The sequence below is a fragment of the Galleria mellonella genome, unplaced genomic scaffold, assembly GCF_026898425.1.
Source record: "Galleria mellonella isolate WM207_F2 unplaced genomic scaffold, CSIRO_AGI_GalMel_v1 utg78, whole genome shotgun sequence".
NCBI lineage: Eukaryota > Metazoa > Arthropoda > Insecta > Lepidoptera > Pyralidae > Galleria > Galleria mellonella.
Genome location: NW_026442151.1, coordinates 7,221,883 through 7,238,852, shown reverse-complemented (window position 1 = coordinate 7,238,852; position 16,970 = coordinate 7,221,883). Strand labels below are relative to the sequence as shown.

Genomic DNA, 16,970 nt, shown 5'->3' with positions numbered 1-16,970 from the left:
TAGGAGATGGTGGCCCACTTAGATGAAGCGTTTCAGTAGTTAGTTTAGAGCTTCCCTTGTTATATTTGCGGTACATTGCAATAATTTTTTCTTTCAGTATACAGCTCGTTAAATCTACTATGACAGTTTTACTAGCTTGCTGTTTGGTTTTTATGCGAAAAATGTCTTTTACTTCGCTCGGTAGAACTGGTACATTTAATACACCGCAAGTTTTTATAAACGTCTCTAGAAGAGAACTCTTTGATTCACTAGGAAAAGTTGGAATATTCCTAATTTCCAAACAAGTCGACCTGTTGTTACGTTCGAGAGTTTCTATTTTATCTTCCAGATTCCTTACATACTGTATATCCGCGTTACGGTCAGATTCCAACTTGTCTATTTTTGATTGGAGGGAATCGTATTTATGAGCCAAAAAATCAACAGATGTGCGGAGATCTTCAAACACAGCACACAACCGTTCTCTTATCTTGCTCGTCCCTAAAATCTTTAAACATTTGTTTCATTTCCGTCATAAACGAATTCAACATCTCATCATCATAAAGTGAGTGTTTTCGTTTGCGTGTAGCATTAGTAGCTTCCATCTCATTCAGATTTGGTTCGGAAGAAGAACCATGTAACTGTTCTGAATGAGGTAATCTTAAGACTATGCCTGAGTCACAAAAGGGACGGTCTGGGGCGACAGTGGTGGGCACATTCATCTCTGATTGAGCAATACCAGTGTGAGGTGCAGGTGAAGGCGGAGGTGTGCGCTTAAGTGGTATCGTTAATTATTAAGTAGAAGAAAAAAAAATTACTACAGAAATTCAACTTTTAAATAAAATTTCAATAAAATAATTGACAAACACAATTTTCTTGCAAAAATTGTTTAACAAAAAGATAAGATTGTAATGAGAATCGAGCCTCGAATATTACGTAGAACTTGTCTGTGCTGCCACTCCGCCAACAGATAGTCGTAATAAATTGTTGAATTATAGTATCACTCTTCAGTACCCGTATGTACGTACCCGCATGAAATTTCAGCGACTACGAGTCAAGGTCAAACCTTTGTTTTGTTAATAGTTTGTAAACGGGTATATCACTGAAATGGTCTTCTACAAAACATTGATGCAGTATTTATCGGTACTCACGATGTTTATTTGTCGATGAAATATAGTCCGTCGTGAAGATCTCACTTTGTTCTTGAATTTGGTATAATATTATTTTAGGAATGATAACTTTTACCACAGATTTGAATTTAAAACAATGGAGCTAACACAAACACGTCTTGTTATAACGGCAGTTGCGCGGGTGGGGGGGGGGGGGGGAAGTACTTATTTTTTACCAACATGCTTTACTTGTTTTCAATGTTCCTCTAATTTTTTCTTAAACTTTCTTCCATAGATGGCAGAAACCACTAAAAAGAGCATAATTCGGCCTATTGTCCTATACACAGCAGTGTGGGCCAGCAAAGGTGACGGATGAAAAGGACTAAGTATAGGTGGTACAGGTCAGATGCGAATATTGAGATAGATGTGTGGTGTGATACGAATGGACAAAATTAAGAATCTGTATATCCGAAAAAATATAATAGTAGCGCACCAGTGATAGAAAAGTTAAGAAGTAACCGTCTCTCCTTGTATAGATACCTGATGCGCAGGGACTTGGAGCATGTTTTAAAAATTTAAATTTAAACTATCTATGTTCAAATAGACTTACAAACCACATTCATCAATCTTTTCATACACGCTCGCCGGTTACGGGTACTTTTAATTTGAGGTTTGTTTGAATCGAAGCATTTGGTGTTCCATTGTTTCTGCCTACTCTAATGGGAGGGAGACAGGCGTGACAGATATGTATGTACTTACAAACCAAATTTTTAAGTCGTATTTTCTTTATAAATGCAGAATTCGAAAAGTTGTTATCCTGAGTCACCTATATCCACCGACTCCCTGTAATGTATTTGAGTTCGTCATTACGTCATTGGTTATCGGTTTTTTGAATTCTGTGACGAGCCCATTGTCACTTCAGCTTGTTTATTCTTCAGTCTATGTCGGTGACTTTGGTTCTTTTGTGCATACCTTCATTTTGGATTCCATGATGATTTTTTAATAACAGTTTATATTCATTAAAAGATAGATACAAAATATCTTTCAGTATCTTAATATAAAATGAAATGCTTATTCCCATAAAAGACCTATTAACTTTTTTTAAATAATATTTTGGAACAGCAAGTTTGAATTTTTATCTAGTGTTAAGATTATCGAAATCGCTATTTTTAAAAAACAGATGAAAATTCCTACATATAAACAAAATGTTTGCGTATATGTATTGTGAAGTTACGGTAAAAATATTTGCTTCTTTAAATATCTCTTGTTGATTGACGACTTCCCATAGAATAAAACGCGGGAATTGCATACTTTTGTAGTACAAATATACTTTAACTTTGTCTTATCTTAGGTATTAAATATGAATGTGGATGGCTAGTAAATGCGGAAATAATTATGAACAAAGAGAATGGGAAAGAAATACATATTACGCCGCCCTCAATTAATGAATGGAATAAGGGTAGGAAAATTATAATGATAATGATGGTTGCAGATATTATCCCTAATCTATATTTACAAGGGATGTTAACTCAACAGTCTGTAACACGTCAATCTGTGACTATATTTAAAGAACGTCAATCAAATAGGAAATAATTTGATAATAATTATACAAATATTTTTTATTTATTCATTATTTTATTTAATGTACAAATATAATAATAAAAACATAATTTTAATTGATTATGTATTCAAAAATTAATTTTGTTCATTTATAAATAAAGTATTTATGAAACGTATTTGTAAGGATAAATTATAAGTAAATAAACCTTTATAACAGCTACCTAATGGATTTACTAGCGAGTGCTTTGATCTTATTAGGTTATTTTATTACTATAAACTAAGTTTTAGGTTTATAATCTTATAGAAAGTGAGAATTTATAAAGTCAACTAGCTTTGTTAAATTTTTGTATACGTACTGAAATCAAAATATCTCAGTGCCAGTACTTTTATATAGTGTTATTATATTTCCTATTTACCTTATCGAACTTACGTGACGTTTTGTCATTCATCATAATGAAAATCAACGAAAAAAATTTGTGCGCTTTCGCGTCGTCCGCGACACCAGTGGACCGTGATGGGTGGCTTGACATGCGAGGCGAGGTTGGCAAGAGTTATCAGAAGCGATGGTGCACTCTCAAGGGAAACCTTCTATTTTATTTCGACAAACAGGGCGACAAGGAACCGTTGGGGGTTATTATACTGGAGGGCTGTACAATTGGTTTGTATATATATCTTGTATTTAGTTCTAATGCCATTGACAGGGGGTAAGGGATTGTTAGAAATGGCGATTTACCAGCTCCATTACTAACAATATACTCTATCAGGCTGACCTCCATGCAATTCCCCTTGGAAATTATTTTGGACAATTTTTGTAGAATTTATCATGATGGACTAACTGACTTGCTTTCATTCTCATTTATCATACCTTACTGGTGCCCTGCTAGCATATACCGTGCTGGCGGGGTTACCATTCCATTAACATTGCACAAAAAACAATGCCATTGACAAAATATGATAAAAAAGAACAATATAGTTATATTCCTATAGTGTATAATGATCGGTTGATGGTAATGAAGTTTAACAACTTCTTTGTTAGCAATATTCTCTATCAGGGCGATCTCCACACAGTTCGCCCTAGAAACTAACATGGTTAATTCATGTTCTCACAATAGGCCAACTGGCCTCCTTTCATTCTCACATATTATCTCTCTGGTGCCATGCTTGCATATTTTGATGGTGCAAGTAGGGCTACTATTATAATTTTATCCATTAAAAGAAAACCTGATTACTTTTATTATTCTAATTTAAACCTGTTGATACACTTGTAATATACTTTGTTGGCTTGTACTCCTAATGCTTGACTTAATTCAAGAAATTAAATTCTTTAATTTAGTTTTTTGTATATTTTTTGAAACTGAAATATTGTGAACTTTTATTCTATAGTTTATTATTGTATTAGGCAATCAAATTAATTCAAATAACAAAGAATTCTTTGTTAAATAAATCCATCATGAATGCTAAAGAGAACCATTCTTAGTAAAGTTAATTTTTAATTAAATTTATAATTAAAAATTAATGCTTAAAAGATTAATTTAAAAAATTCACAACTCATGTGATCACACTTATAAATTGTATACTTTATTAACACTACATAAATAATTTTTAATTGAATATATTTTACATTTTAATCTTAATGTAATAACTACCTATTTAGCTTTTTTTTTTATACAATTTAGAATGGCAAACAAGCTGACGGTCCACCTGATGGAAAGTGGTAACCGTCGCCTATAGACATGAGCAGTACCATGGACATAACAGAGTATACTGTCTCGCACATGATACCCCTCATGCGTTGCCATTCCTGAGGACTCAGGTGTTATTCCTCTGTACCCAGTAAATTCATGCCATATCCCACCCTTCAAACTGAAATACAGTCTTGCAAACACGACTGCTTCACGGTTGAAACACAAATGGGACAGAGGTACTCTAGCAATCGACTTTTGTACAAAGTCTCCCTCTGGTAAATGTAAATTACATGTAATTAGATCAAAAACATTTTAATTGTTAACAATTTTCTTTATAATTATGATCATATCATGATTCTATCTTCTACAGAGCTTACAGAAGAAGAGACATACAGTTTCAAAATAGTATTTCAATGTGAGGGTGGGCGTACATACTTTTTCTGCACAAATAATCAGGCTTCCATGGAGGCATGGATGAAAGCTCTCGCATGTGCCAGTTATGACTACATGAAGTTGATGGTAGCCGAGTTGCAGAGGCAGCTGAATGAAGCAGAAGGTCGGTACATTCATTTTTTATAAGAAATTATTTTGATTTCATTAAAAAAATATAATTGTATATTTTAAAGAGTTGTCTTCCAAACGTTTTTAATACAAAATTCATTTAGCTATATTAAATCAATTTTACGCTAAGTGAAATAGATATTTTAAAACCTATTTTATTTTCTTTTGAGTGTTCATCTGTGTAAAAGCATAAGATGATTCTATTGTTTTAAATATGTTTTTTTTATAAAATTTAATGCAAAGATATTATTTTTCACATATGTCGTCTGTAAGTATCTTTGTCAAGTATTTTTTTATTATTATTAGTATTTTACATCACAAATTACATTTTATAACAGTATTTTTTTTTATTGTTATTCTTTTCATGCAGTAACAGCACTAATGGTGAATTAATACCTACTATAAACTTTTTGTTCTTTGCTTTGATAATAATAATTTATTCAACAAAAATATACAGATACAATTACAAGATACATATATATTATATATTGATCTACAGTAAGTGTATCTGGCCTCCATGCGAGAAAAATTCCGTGTTATGAAGGTCAAGCTGTCATATTTTAATAAATTTTCTTATATAAATTTAAGGAATTCATAGAATTAAAGGTTAAACTACAAAGGAAAAACAATGGAAAAAGAATATTAATAATAAATATCTCGACCTAGCTCACGAGGTGACCGAAATGTGGGGGGTGACATCTACCGAAATCGTTTCAATCGTTATGTCGGTGAACGGTCTTATCCCAACCAGTCTGAACCAACAACTCAGACGGTTGGGATTCCGAGGCGGCTCACTCCCGGAAAAGATGCAGAAAGCAGTGCTCTTAGATTCTGCCCGCATTGTACGCCGGTTTCTTTTCCTGGGGCCCTGAACCCCGGCCGAATGTGCTTCTGCCGGGGCTTAGTTGCCATCTCCTCTCCTTAAGAGGGGAGATGAGAATTTTTGTAATGTTTAAATAATAATAATTTATTGGTACTGCTTTTAGAATGAAGATTGTATGTTTTAAACTCTAACCAGCTAATTGTGGATCTCTGTTATTTTTCACAGCCGAAGCCGCAGCTGATGCAGCAGCACTAGTGACCATTACACCCCCGGAAGAGGAGCCCAAAGTGCCACCTCGTGGGCAGAGATATAACCCCTTCAATAGGGTCCCAGAGGGCGACGCTAAGGTCGTACAAGGCAGTCGACATCGTAAGTAAAACACAATATTACTGTTGGGTAGTCAGATTTTTTTTTGTTGGGTGAAAATGGTATGGTAACCCCGCCTGCGCTAACGGGATAAGCTGGCGGAGCACCAGTGAAGGGTGATAGATGAGAATGAAAACAGGCCAGTTAGCCCATCATGATGAATTCATCAGGAATTAACCATGATAGTTTCCACGGGGAACCGCGAGGAGGTCGACCTGGTTGGGTATTTTGCTAATAATAGGATTCTCAGTCTCCATTACTAACAATTCCTTTCGCCTCTGGGTAGTTAGATTAGATACTTATTTTGTGGGATTGAAATAAAAAAAATACTACTAATGTTGTAACTGTTAATATTCTTTATTTCAATTTATCAGAACAAATATTTAATATTTCAACATAATTGATACATACATAACAATCATTATCATCTCAGCAGTTATCTATCCATAATAACAATACACACAATTATAAATAGTATCCCAATGTACCACATCCAGGCAGTACACCCAAGATACTGGCAGCATTACCTCTTTGGATTGCTAAACTGATCTTTTGCGCAAAGCTTAAAAGTTACCAGGGGGGGGGGGGAATTGTTAATAATGGAGACTTAAGGCCCCATTGCTAGCAATGTACCCAAGCAGGTCGACCTCCATGCAGTCCCCCCTCGAAACCATCGTGCTGAATTCCAAGTGTATTTATCACGATGAGCTAACTGATCTGTCTTTTCATCCAGCCCTCATTGGTGCTCCGCTAGTGTATACCGATAGTACAGGCGGGGTTAACATTCTATTATCATCCATTACAAAGAAACCTATCTCTAAAGTTCATATTTCAATTTGATATCACAACGAAGTCGTTATTATAAGGATCAATATGAACAAATTTCCTAATACATTTAAATCAAAATTATTGTGAATTTAATTTATGTACACCCATTTTTTTTTATTATTATTTAAGGACTTTTACCTTATTCAGGTGTATCAGTCCTATCGTACCCTGAACTAATTTCTCAAACAAAACTTCATCTACTTTCCCTAGACGCGGAAAGAGAAGAATTAATGGGCATCAATACTTTACAGAGATGTTAAAAAATTTCTGGCTTTAGTTCAGCTAACATAGATTGAATAAGACCAACATTAAATTTATTTAAATTAAAGTGACGCATGAATTCTCCTTTTTCCTTCGTATTAATAAAATAGTAATTACACGAAATTATCAGATTAAATAAAAAATTTTAGGTTAAGAGATAGGTTTATGTTTTTATAAATGGTGCCTCAGAATCGATTCTAGTTACCTTACTAGCTAGCTTACCATTTTAAGTGTTAAAAATAAGTTTCAATTTTTGGTGTGAATTTTATAATAATTTATGTTTTACAGATAAAGAGAATCTACGGCCCGATTTGCCACGGAAAAAAGTACCTTTCCGTGATATCCACACGACGTACGGACGAAAAATACTCGCAGACAGAAACGAGTGGAGAGTTAAACTGTTAAAGCAGAGGTCAAGCGAGAAACCTCTCATACAACTGTAACTGACGTGTATTTGTTGTCATAATCTCAGTATTAAATTAAAATAAGATTGTGAACCAAAAATATATTGCAAGTAGAGATATCGTTGTATCAATGCACCATAGACATTTTTGTAATATGGATAAAAAACATTACGCCGACCCCATATAATATTTAGAATAAGGGTAGGAAGAAGAATGCACCACAGCGCCATCTAGTCGCACTCTAACTAGACATACTAGATAATTGTTAAATTTACTTAATTTTTTTTTATATTATTATATCAGTCGTTAATAGTCCACTGTTGAACATAGTTCTCCATAAAGGGAGGTTTTACCAGTAGATGTCACGTTTGGCAAGCGAGATGGCAATCGCAATTAGGCTTTGGTGATGTTTTAAAGAGGGACGCTGCTGCCCATTCCTCGGCAATTATGTTCCCTTAGTCGCCTCTTATGACACCCATGGGAAAGAAATGGGTAGCCCATTCTACACGGCAATTTTTTTTTAGTACATTGTAAACGCGCGGACAAACACATTTTTAAATACAAATATGTGTAGAGAGCAGGCCATTGAACCCGCAGTCATTAGAAATGTTAAAATGCTATCCCCAAATTATAAGTTTATTTCTTTAATTATATTTTAAAATCACTTCAAAAAAGAAGGACTCCTCCTTTTCTTCTTAATTTGATTATCAAAAAAATTTGAACGTTATTCAATTCTAATTTTGAATCTTTTAATCAAAGGTTTTACTCGTTGGCCCCATATTATTATTTTTTTTTATTAATACTTGCGTTATATTATGTAATTTTTCTCTCATCTGTATTGATATGATTTACTGATATTTTAAAATGCAGAATTGTTTTAAGAAGTTTTGTTATATTTACCATCATTCCATTGTTTCTGCCTACCCTAATGGGAGACAGGCGTGACAGATATGTATGTATGTATATATGTATGTATGTTATATTCACTTATTCTTTAAATTTCTTGCCAGTGTAAAAAGAAGTGAATGTGTACGATTATATAATATATTGTATATTTTTAAAACTTTACATTTATTTTACATTTATTTTCTGCTAACATATTATTATGCTTAGTTTTTTTTAAATTCATATACAGCTAATGGCAAGTGTTGATCATGCCATTAGTTAATGCAGATCTAAATGTAATTTTCATGTAGGAACAGTTATAATAAAATATAAGAATAAATCAAATTTATACATTGACATAGAAATTTCGGTTATTTGTATATTTTTTTTTTATGTTTAAAATTAAATTGTGCTAATTATGGAATGTTATTACGTAAATAATTTAAGTACAGTTAATGTAAGGAAAATAAAACAACAATATTTGTATTAAGTAGTTTATTTTAAAAATCTTTGTTATATAAACCAACACTTTACAAAAATCAACTGAGACTAAAGGGAGAGTTAACACAAGTACACAGCGACGCATCAACTCGTACGCCTGCCGCAAGCGCGTCTTGCACTCCAACGTTTTGGTATTGTTACTCGCAACTAGAGAACATTGAGCAATACATTGCAACACACGCTCCCGCGCAGAGCGCAATACACATAGCCGCACATTAGCCAAAATTACGCAACAAGGTTCGACACGTTTACGCGCAGTGTTCGTGTGTGCGTAAACGTGTCGAACTCGGGGCGCGTAATTCCAGCTAACGTGCCGCTACACAGTCACAACACGTGGTTCTGACTCGAATACATAACTACAGTGATATCTATACATAACAAAGTGATTGTCAAAATGAATACACGGAAGACAGGTTGAGAATGCCCAGGAGAATATGGTAACAAGTAAGTCTCAGAGATAAACTGAAAATGTCAAACTTCAACATTCTAAATATTGTGTTAATGTATAAAACAATATATACTTCTATAAATAAACGCATCGTGAATATAACGTCCCGCGCTCTGTTTTCATATGCAAACGCGTTGTTATTAAAACTTCGTATACTCTGTCGTTGCAGGGTTCCATATAAAAATCAGAGTGCCCATCTAGGAACGTGATATTAAGGAACACGAGGAAAAAAAAAATCGTGCAAAAACCACATAACACTCAAAATAGATATCTCCCATGTCCATAAACTATGCAAATTATAAATCTACAAAGAAATTAAACAAAGGCATTGCTCTGTCCGCGGATACGTCGCGCGTAAATCGACTATTTCTGTAGAGTGTAAACGCGTAAACGTTTAGTTCTACCGCGACATGTCGACTGTCACGTTAGAAAATACAATGTTTTCTCTCTACAAAAATCATCGAGAAACCGCGTCGTGCCCGCACAACACCTAATACGAAGTATTGTCATAAATATGGATCATATTTGGTAACAATTCCTTAAAGATTAATAGCAAATTATAGACACTGTGCACTAAAAAACAAATGGGAAACACAAAACAGGCGTTAGTATTTACAAAGTTACATTTTAAATCACATTACTAACCAATTTCTCTAAAGCTATCAAAGGAAATTAGTGAAAAACGAGTCTTAAATAAGATTGTTTAAGAGGAAAGATTTAAATAGGAAAACTGTAGTGTAAATATACAAACTAAATTAAAATCACGTATAAAACAAGGCGTAAAGTTATATACAATTTGTGTGGTGGGTGGGAGTTAGATTCTGGCCACTTGATATAGGGAAAAGTTATATTTGGTCTTAGGGTATATAATAACGTTTACAATATTTCATTATATCCACATTATAGTCTAAAAAATAATAATTTATTGCTTCCACTACCGATCCTCAGTCGTTTATTGTCATCTTTAATGTCATGCTTTAAATCTACTAATCTCATTAGGATTAAGTCAGTTTACTAATACTACGAATAATGTAAGTGAATTCGCATATATAGTGCGCAGTTGTGACGTCAGTAGTCATCAACAATGATGTCTACTCATTTCATAGCTGCTATGTTACAATTATAATTGTTATATAGTAAATATGTGGGTTACGTTACAATATAGTGAATCATGTGTGACGAATACGTTACAGTCTTATTATGTAGTACATATTGTTATGAATATTCAATTGTCCAATATATGATCAATGTAAAGCAAAGTGGCCAGGTGCTAGCGTGGTGGGTGTGACGTACTGGAGCGCGTTCCTCTCTACGCCAAATACGCTAATAACACTTGGCGAAAACGAAATAAAGCTACAACGCAAGTGAAGTGAGCGATTTCTGCGTGAAACGGAACGCGCGGCGAACGATCGTCGCTCATAGCTCGAAGCGCTTCTTCCGCTCGGCGACCATACCGACAAGGGGCGTTACGGTCGCTTTGCCGCTGACTGAACAGCGTTTCGACGTTTTTAGTTCTGTGGAACAAAACAATGTCTGTTATTATTTTATTATATATGGGGACAATCATTTCTTCGTTATTTTAAGGCGAATTAAAAAAAAATGCTTTTTTGTATACTTGTTAAGCGATTTTGTAATTTGTTTGCAACTTTAATTTTTCTAGACCAATAATAGGTTAAGATCCCGTTGCTGATTTCTGGCAGGTGAAAATAGGCACGATAAATTTAGTAGTATCATATACATTCGGAGCATTGTTAATTTTACCTGAACGGGCGACAGTTGCAGATTTCTGGTGCTTTCGGTCTTCGCGAATTGTATCTTGGGCTGGCGCGACGGTCTCGCCGCCTCCATCAGTGGACTCGCTCTCGACGACTTCCCCTGAGATATATAACAAGGTTATTGATATGCGGTTGTTCAGTGTTATAAATTGTACTACTCTTAGACTACGTCACTACGTAATTTAAGAGACAGCACTACTCCAATATTACCGCAACTGAAAAATGAATCTATGCAACCAGCTAGAAGCGTCAACACAACTCTATAGTGCTTTGCATCTTCCTTTATCATGTGTACGACCAAGGAGTGGAACTGCTTATGTTTTTTCATCCAAATATAATCTGCACCAATTTAAATCAAATGTGAATAAGCCATTTGTGGTCCCGCGAACTCTCGTGATCATTCGTAGGACCCTTCAATTGTAAAAAAATGAATATTTAGTATTGTACAAGTATTTTCAAAATGTATGTGCCCAAGATATAGATACTGAGAGGTTTTTTTTTATACAACTTAGAATGGCAAACAAGCTGACGGCCCACCTGATGGAAAGTGGTAACTGTCGCCTATAGATATGAGCGGTACCATGAACATAACAGAGTCTACTGTTTCGCCCGTGATACCCCGGTATCATAAAAGACCTAGCTATGTTATTGTATAAAATTTCTAATAAGAGCTGGTTACACAGATCACTTTGTGATCATGATGTATATTATTTTGGACAGAGAATTATTATAAATTGTTGTACAATAAGGACCGTAGCTAGACCCAAGTTTAAGGTAAGGCATTGAGTCTTTTTAGGTAGGGAGGACACTGCCCTTCAATGCTTCCCCTTAGCTACGGCCGTGTGTTCAATAAATCAATATTATATTTATTTTGTTGTTATTTCTAGGTTGTTGCGTAGATCATTTTTCAATTTCATCAATATAAAGGCGGTGTCGACTCTTCAATAACATAACGATTACTTGTTTTATGCTTTTAATATATTTTAAATAAAAATTATACGTCACTATGTTATTTTTTTTTTATTTATCTATAATTAATATTATGTATCTGCAATAATTGAAGAAAAAATATTTATCATGTGTTAAAAAAATTATGTAATAAAAAAAAAAAAAACAATAAAACCCATTAAGCAAAACAAAACCAAATATGTGCAAAAAATATCAATGCTTTTTAAATAAAAAAAAATAAAAAAACAGTTTTAAATACAAACCATTCCTTAAACTTAGGTTAGAAATAATTGTTAATGCAAAAGCTTCTTAAATAATTTTTAAATTTTTTTTTTCTAGGATTATATACATATAAAGGCGAATAAGTCTACACGACTTATTCTATGAGACGGATGTAATGATTTTTTTAGAGACAAAATATATAAAAAAGTTTGTAAAACTTCATGATATTTGTTAGATACGCAGCTGAACGAATTTAAATAAAATATTGTATATAAATTGTCTATACTCAAGATCGTAATTTGTCAAAACTTATTCTGTCGAGACCGATTATATAAATAGGCAAATATTAAGTCAAAAATGTTACAATTCGAGTTTCAAACCTAAATATATATTTCAATTCTAGTTTGTTTAAGAAACATTCGTTCTTTTTTTGTTCTGTGGGGCAAAATTTATGTAATCCAATATATTTCGTAAGATTACAACTAAGTCTTATTTTAGTGGAGTGAAGTCGATGCCAAACTGTTAAAAGTTGAGTTAAATTTTTAAAAATAATTTGTTACCAAAATTAAAATGTACAATTATCTACATAGTAATAGTATATTTAACAATAACATATTTAGTTACTAATAATGTATTCTACCAAAGGTTTGCAATGTCTTAATGTCTACTGGTCAAATGAAATAACATTGGCAATGCGTAGTCTGCGTTCGCTTGCCGGTTACCTGATGGGTTGTTGCGCTGCCATACAGCCGCCAGGTGGCGCAGGTGCGCCCACAGCGGCCCCTCCGCCCTCCCATGCTGTTAGTGCACCCAAATGTACCATGACGCCATGTTGTAACAGAATAGTGGGCCAGTCACTAATTTACCCGGGCTGTTCGCTCAAATTGAGGTACAAATACCATAGAGCCTTAGATCATAGAGTATTCGAATATTTAAAAATAGAATACCTTCCAAAATTGTTAAACTTATAAAAAAAAAAGTAATATTATGTTAGGTGAAAGTTTTTTTATAGACCTTTCAACGTGTTTCTGATAAAAGGGGCGCTTAAAAATATCAACTCTTGACTGCGCGTTTAAAGAGTGTTCGGACACCAATGTAAGATATATTTTTGGAGTCGTAACGATCAATGACGTGATGATTTTTGCATCTTTTTCAACCCTCTTCTAATTTGGTGATACATGGTAAAGATTCAAAATAACCCCCCGCCCCCCTCGCCCCAAACCCAAAATCTTAAAAAGTTTTAGACTATTATCTTTAAATACAGATATAATCTAATTAAATTATGGAAAAGTGCTTAAACACCGTGATAAAAATGTCTAGACAGACATTAAGGTTGCAACGGCGAGTCAAGGCACACGTCGCTTTTCCATTTAGAACTTGCGCATTCAATGAAAAAATAAACACATGTCACTAATTTAGCTTTTTTTTTTTTAAAATATTACACGGAATATATCTTTTTAATGTAAATTATCCAAGGAATTTATACACTTAAACTTCCTCGGGTATACCTGTTTATCCCTATTCGTAAAAATTATATTTTTACTGCAATAAAAAAAGTACTCAAGGTAAAAATACTGTACTCAATTTGGGCGATGTAGAGCAACGAAAAATAATAGACATGTCTAATTTTGAAAAGAATTATTTACAACAGAATGTAATCTAAAATCTAGACTCGAGACGATCGAATACTAAATGGTGATAGTCATCTCAGAAAATTAGAAAACTTGTTTATAAATTGTTTCAATAGAACTTAACGAAAATGGTAACAAACGAATAATTGATCCATCCACAAGACAGTCTACTGATTTCCAATTCTTCTCATTTATGAATAACAAATAGTAACTTATAACTAGGCTGTATGGTCTATGCTCTTTGCCTGTCCAATTTAGACGAATTAAAATAACAACAACAGTAGCACAAATCAAAAATCAATCTATTGACTGAATGTATCGAATTGTTACTAATTTTATTTAAATAGTGTTTCTGTGACAAAACTAGGTTACCTTTTCATTAAGTTTTATTAAAACATACTAGCATGAAATTAATGACAATGGTGATGAAGTTAAACCAATGATATTGTTACGTGCGACGCGTGACAACATGCAAGCGTGCAGATTTCTACTTGAAATATTTATGTCCTTAAGAAAAGTATCATAGCTTAGGCTGTACAAGCGTGTTCTGTCGACTTTGTGCAAATAAAAAAAAAAGGCTAGTTATAAATGGAACATACCGGCGCAGTGTCTTCGATGAGCTGCGAGAGGGTAGACGCTTCGCCGTTTTTCAGATCGTTCGCTTCGGATATCAAATGAGCACGTAGTTGTTTATTTCTGAAATTATATGTAATATAAATATAAGTAAAAGAAATTGTTTTAAAAAGCAGAACTAATAAAAGAATAATTTATGAATTAAGTATTTAATAATTCATCTTTTATTATTATTATTCGTTTTTCTCTCTTGAATAATAAAATCTCTTTAAATAGTATAAAGCATCGATGGACATAACAGAGTATACTGTTTTGCCCATGATACCCCCCATGCGTTGCCATTCCTGAGGACTCAGGTGTTATTCCTCTGTACCCAGTAAATTCACACCATATCCCACCCATCAAACTGAAACACAGCCATGCAAACACAACTGCTTCACGGTTGAAACACGAATGGGACAGAGGTACCCAAGCAATCGACTTTTGTACAAAGTCTCCCTCCGGTAAATAAATAAAATAAAAATAAATCACCAATTTTTATGAAATGCAATCATAAATTTCTACACATAATGCCCTCTAGTAATAACAATTCTATTGCGTACAGATGGCGGTGTATTATAGAAAAATAAGTATGATACGAAAACAGAAGGATATAATTTTAATAAAAAGCATCCAAATAAAATAAATCACCTTATTTAAAAGACATTAGATTTAATTAATTAGATCCCGAAAATACATTCAAATTTGAAGGGTCCAAGTTTGTAGTTACCTGGCGTCGAGCTGCATGATGTGGTTGTGCGCCTGCGCAAGCTGCGCGGTGGCGGTGGCGAGCCGCTCCTCCAGCGCCGCCGACTCCACGCACTTCACTGAGTACTTCTCCGAGAGTGATAGAATTTCGCGTTTGATCTCCTCCATTTCTTGCCTGGAAGTCAAGAGGACAATTCTTATTCTTTGCCAAAATTGTTTTTCCTACTGCCAAGATTGTTTTGTGGAACATAAAATAAATATTTAAATAGTATTTTAATCGAAAAACATATGAAAATTATTTGACGTCAGAAAGGTGACGACTTATTGGCTTGAATATGGCATTATGGCATTATGGCATCGCAAAAATGAGAATAAATACGAGGATCGTCATGAGATATAAATTACGAATGTATTAACATGTCAGAAGACCAAAGCATAGTTTTAAAAAAATTGTTACGTGCGAACACATTTCTATCGTTGTTTTTTATATAACTGTGTACATGACTCGGCCCAGGTTCCCAATGTTTCTGAAAGATCTTTAACAGCGCGTCCTAGCCAAGAGTATCCGGGGCTGTTACTGCACTATTACTGTAGATGAACAACTCACTGGTGTCGCGAGCTGAGCTGCGACAGGTCCCCGGAGTGCGCGCCCCGGCTAAGGAACTCTGCCTTGAACTTATCCACTTCGCGCCGGACTTCACTCTCGTGCGCCTTCCGCATCGCGTCCAGTGCCGCCAGCGTCGCTCGAGTCTCCTCCGCTAACGCTTGCTCCTTGTCCAGCCTGTTATTATAAAATGTTATTTTTTTGTCATTTCGAACCAAACAGATTTCTTATCATTATCGTTAAACTTAAATATTTTCCAATTTTTCATTGTCAATATAAAAGCACCTGCACAAATTTATCGCAGCCAGGGTCTGCATGGAATATTTAATTAAGGTTGCCTCTTATTCCTCTCCGCTATACACGTATCTCTTAAATCTATGAAAATTTACGATTTCGCAAAATATAAACGTTGAAAAAAGCTCAGTGGTGCCAACAATCGGCCTGCCGGTCTTATATTATAATACTGGGCGTTGAAGTTTTGACGCTACAAAACTGTCACCACGTAAACGTCGCTGCACTATGGTAGCGTACCGCAGCTGTTCCCGCTCGGCGCGGTGCTTCTCCTCCATCTCGCGCACGATGCGGCGGTGCGAGCTCTCCATCGCGAGCAGGCCCTTCTCGCACAGCGCGCGCAGCTGCTCGATCTCCTGCTGGTAGCGCGCGCGCAGCCCATCGCCGTGCGTGTCCGCCGCCACCGCGCTCTGCAAAACGTACACGAGTCGGAATGCGATTACGTCGTCGACACATCTATGCAAGACCAGGGAAGGTCGAGTGTGCGAGCGTACAGGAATGACTAACCTGATAGGCGGCCCGCAGGTTCTCGAGCTGCGCCGAGTACTCGGAGTCGAGCGCGGCGAGGCGGCGCTGCAGCGTGCGCGCGCGCTCCCGCAGCGCGCTGCGCTCGCGCTCGTGCTGCGCCTGCAGCTGCGCGCGCGCTCGCCGCGCCGCCGCCAGCGCGCCCGCCTGCTGCGCCAGCGCGCACTCGCCGCGCGCGCGCTCCGCCTGCAGCCTGCCACACAACCGGTCCGTTAACTCTTGCGTCTGCGCGCCTGCCTACCTACGC

General features: G+C 35.4%; 2 protein-coding genes across 5 annotated transcripts in view; one reads left to right on the top strand and one right to left on the bottom strand.

The window, feature by feature from the left end:
* The first annotated feature begins 2,662 nt into the window (after window positions 1-2,662).
* On the top strand, window positions 2,663-8,274 carry LOC113517260 (sesquipedalian-1). Its single transcript, XM_026901889.3, has 4 exons — window positions 2,663-3,303; window positions 4,701-4,886; window positions 5,940-6,083; window positions 7,458-8,274. Exons 1-4 carry the CDS (start codon window positions 3,099-3,101, stop codon window positions 7,610-7,612), a joined length of 690 nt encoding a protein of 229 aa, XP_026757690.1. The 5' UTR covers window positions 2,663-3,098; the 3' UTR covers window positions 7,613-8,274.
* A 664-nt stretch (window positions 8,275-8,938) lies between these two features.
* LOC113517313 (protein outspread) overlaps window positions 8,939-16,970 on the bottom strand; it is a 383,813-nt gene continuing 375,781 nt past the window's right edge. For 3 of the 4 annotated variants that reach the window (XM_052901499.1, XM_052901500.1, XM_052901502.1), the window contains exons 11-18: window positions 16,706-16,916; window positions 16,439-16,608; window positions 15,911-16,084; window positions 15,326-15,478; window positions 14,583-14,679; window positions 13,075-13,150; window positions 11,169-11,282; window positions 8,939-10,921 (exon numbers count right to left, since the gene is read on the bottom strand). In XM_052901499.1, coding sequence (XP_052757459.1) covers window positions 10,824-10,921; window positions 11,169-11,282; window positions 13,075-13,150; window positions 14,583-14,679; window positions 15,326-15,478; window positions 15,911-16,084; window positions 16,439-16,608; window positions 16,706-16,916 — 1,093 coding nt within the window. In that variant the 3' untranslated portion in view covers window positions 8,939-10,823. The remainder of the gene's footprint in view (window positions 10,922-11,168; window positions 11,283-13,074; window positions 13,151-14,582; window positions 14,680-15,325; window positions 15,479-15,910; window positions 16,085-16,438; window positions 16,609-16,705; window positions 16,917-16,970) is intronic. The other variant, XM_052901501.1, reaches the window with a different exon arrangement.

Coding starts and splice junctions, on each gene's coding strand:
- LOC113517260 (XM_026901889.3), top strand. CDS start 3,099: ATGAAAATCAACGAAAAAAATTTGTGCGCTTTCGCGTCGTCCGCGACA. Junction 4,887..5,939: donor GCAGCTGAATGAAGCAGAAG/GTCGGTACATTC, acceptor TATTTTTCACAG/CCGAAGCCGCAGCTGATGCA. Junction 6,084..7,457: donor CGTACAAGGCAGTCGACATC/GTAAGTAAAACA, acceptor TATGTTTTACAG/ATAAAGAGAATCTACGGCCC.